Source organism: Palaemon carinicauda, chromosome 39 (assembly GCF_036898095.1).
Source record: "Palaemon carinicauda isolate YSFRI2023 chromosome 39, ASM3689809v2, whole genome shotgun sequence".
NCBI classification, from domain to species: Eukaryota; Metazoa; Arthropoda; class Malacostraca; order Decapoda; family Palaemonidae; genus Palaemon; species Palaemon carinicauda.
In genome coordinates this window covers 5011455-5013954 of record NC_090763.1, presented here as the reverse complement: position 1 = coordinate 5013954, position 2500 = coordinate 5011455, and the positions used below count along the sequence as shown (strand labels likewise).

The following is a 2500-nucleotide window of genomic DNA, read 5'->3' as shown; positions in this document are numbered from 1 at the left end:
AAACATATGCCAATTAGGAAATTAATTTAGTTGAAGGAAAGTTATCCATTTACTTTTCTTCAACTAAATTAATTTCCTAATTGCCATATGTTTATTACTCATATCATGAAAGATCTAGTAGCATGGCTATTTATTTTAGATACATTGTTTCTATTTTAACTTGGGCATATTCAAAAGAAAAGAAGACTTGAAGTAAGATATGAACTGAATAAGAATAAGTTACCTAAGACATAAGACAATAAAAAACTGATTGAATTAAACAGTATATGAGGATACGAAAATACGCTTTCGATAAATTTTTTATTTGATAAAAAGCAACAACTTTAGCTGTATATATTACATATTATTTTCATAACAAGCGAACAATTTTTGGCATTCACATTTTGCAATTAACAATACAAACATCAGAAGCAAAGAACGCTTTATAAATTCTCATTTACGCGCAATTTTGATCAAAATCAAGTCATGCTTAAGGAGTAGTGTAAAGACCACTGGGAGCAGATGAGCCAATACTGGAAGTTACAAAGCCGCCGCTGCTAACAGAGCCTCCAAATCCTCCAGAACTGCTACCCCCACCCACTGAGCCTCCGAAACCTCCGCTGAAGCCACCAGAAGTACCAATGGATCCACCTGATCCACCACCGCCTGAGCCACCACCAATGACCTGACCAACTCCTTGATGGACGGCGCTGCTGAGAGCTGTCTGAAGATCAACACCTCCTGGAAGAGTTGGGTTTTGACCATCTCCATAGTTGACGAAGAAGACTTCAGGTTCGCTCTTGGGTGGTGCTGGAACGTTGATGACCTTCTGACCACCTGCTGTGGATCCCTTGCTCAGGACATAAACGATATTCTTCTGCTGGGGTGGAGGAACCACAATAGGATCCGGAGAGCCAGCGTTTTCTGGGATACGCACGAAGACAATGTTATGCTCGACCCTCGGTGGTGGAACATTAGGCCTAGGACCAACAGGTCGGGGCTGCTCGGGAACATTGTAGACGTACACATTCCGTTGCACTTGAGGGGTTACACAGCTTCCTGCGTGGGCGACCTGCCCGTCACCGCACGAGATGGATCCGTGTCCAGAGAAGGATCCACCACCTCCAAATCCGGAGGATGTGAAACCTCCTCCTCCACTGCTGAAGCCGGAAGAGAATGAGCCTCCGCCACTACTAAATCCAGAGGATGAAAACCCTCCTCCTGAACTCCCTCCAAAGGAGCCGAAGGATCCCCCTCCAGAAGAACCAAAGGATCCCCCTCCAGAGGAACCAAAGGATCCCCCTCCAGAGGAACCGAAGGATCCACCGGAACTAGGCAAACTGTAGCTCTGGAGTTGAGAACATTCCGCTGCAACCAGCAAAGTTGCTAATATCTGCGAACAGGAAAATAAAAATACTTGATAAAGGTCACTGGTATTAAGAGTTCTGAAAGGTGAACGCTATTAGAGATAAAGACTTTGGATATAAAGGCGGTGTATTCTAAATAGTATTTTGGTAACGTCTTTAAGTCGGAGTAATAATATCACTGATTAGTTTTATCAAAGCAAAAAAAAGAATGAGTTCTATATAGTTATATTACGAAAGAAACTCAGAAACTCATAATTAAACGTAAATAATCAGACGGAAATACAAAATACATAATACATAATATATGAATGAACGTAAATCCTTTATAATCAAATGAAAACAATAAGAAAATTATCAACGACAAAATCGCTAATTATTAAGTACGTCACAATTAATAAATATTTAGACAAAATCACTAATTATTAAGTACGTGGTTATTAACAAATATTTAAAGATTTTGATTAAAACAAAACAAGTGATAACGATACTACTTGTTTAGGATAGATTTAGAAGCAAATAGTTGGTAATGCACGTTTTTAATATACAAATATACAAATATACACGTATAATATATACTGTATACACACACACATATATATATATATATATATATATATATATATATATATATATATATATATATATATATATATATATACATACATACATATATATGTGTGTGTGTATGTGTACACAGTATGTGTATGGTCGTCCATGTGCTTGTATTCATCACTGAAAATAATTTCATTCCAATTAACACAAATAACACTTAAAGAAGTAGTCTGCCATAGAATCCCATCAATTAGCCATTAGAAGGACAAACTCCCAATATAATCATTTAAGTATTTTTTTTCCTTACGATAAAAATTCAAAGGACAAGAGTTTACAAATATTAAAAACAGATAACGAAATTCTCGATTATATTAAAGCACTCACCACCACTGTTTGCTTCATGACGATCAGATGAAGACGAGGGCTGTGATGGCTAAGCTCTGTTCCTCATCTATTTATACGCAGGATGTTCCAGGTCCCTTCACTTCCAGGCAGTGCTCGTCATTCCTTTCCAAACCCTCTTACTCATCTTCATTTTCCTTCGCCGCCTTCTTCTCCTTCTCCTCCTCCTCCTCCTCCTCCTCCTCCTCTCCATCTTCCTC

At 38.3% G+C, this 2500-nt stretch overlaps 2 protein-coding genes across 3 annotated transcripts in view; one reads left to right on the top strand and one right to left on the bottom strand.

The window, feature by feature from the left end:
* Nucleotides 1-311: 311 nt before the first annotated feature.
* Nucleotides 312-2374, bottom strand: LOC137630966 (loricrin-like). Of its 2 annotated transcripts, XM_068362496.1 has the most exons (3): nt 2283-2374; nt 570-1372; nt 312-539 (listed from the first exon to the last, which is right to left on the bottom strand). In XM_068362496.1, exons 1-3 carry the CDS (start codon nt 2298-2300, stop codon nt 470-472), a joined length of 891 nt encoding a protein of 296 aa, XP_068218597.1. In that variant the 5' UTR covers nt 2301-2374; the 3' UTR covers nt 312-469. The 2 variants fall into 2 exon arrangements, with proteins under 2 accessions (XP_068218597.1, XP_068218596.1); XM_068362495.1 differs by having other exon boundaries at nt 312-1372.
* Nucleotides 2310-2500, top strand: part of LOC137630930 (loricrin-like) — a 16477-nt gene continuing 16286 nt past the window's right edge. Inside the window, exon 1 of the mRNA XM_068362464.1 lies at nt 2310-2500. This exon is cut by the window's right edge and continues 32 nt beyond it. Coding sequence (XP_068218565.1) covers nt 2310-2500 — 191 coding nt within the window.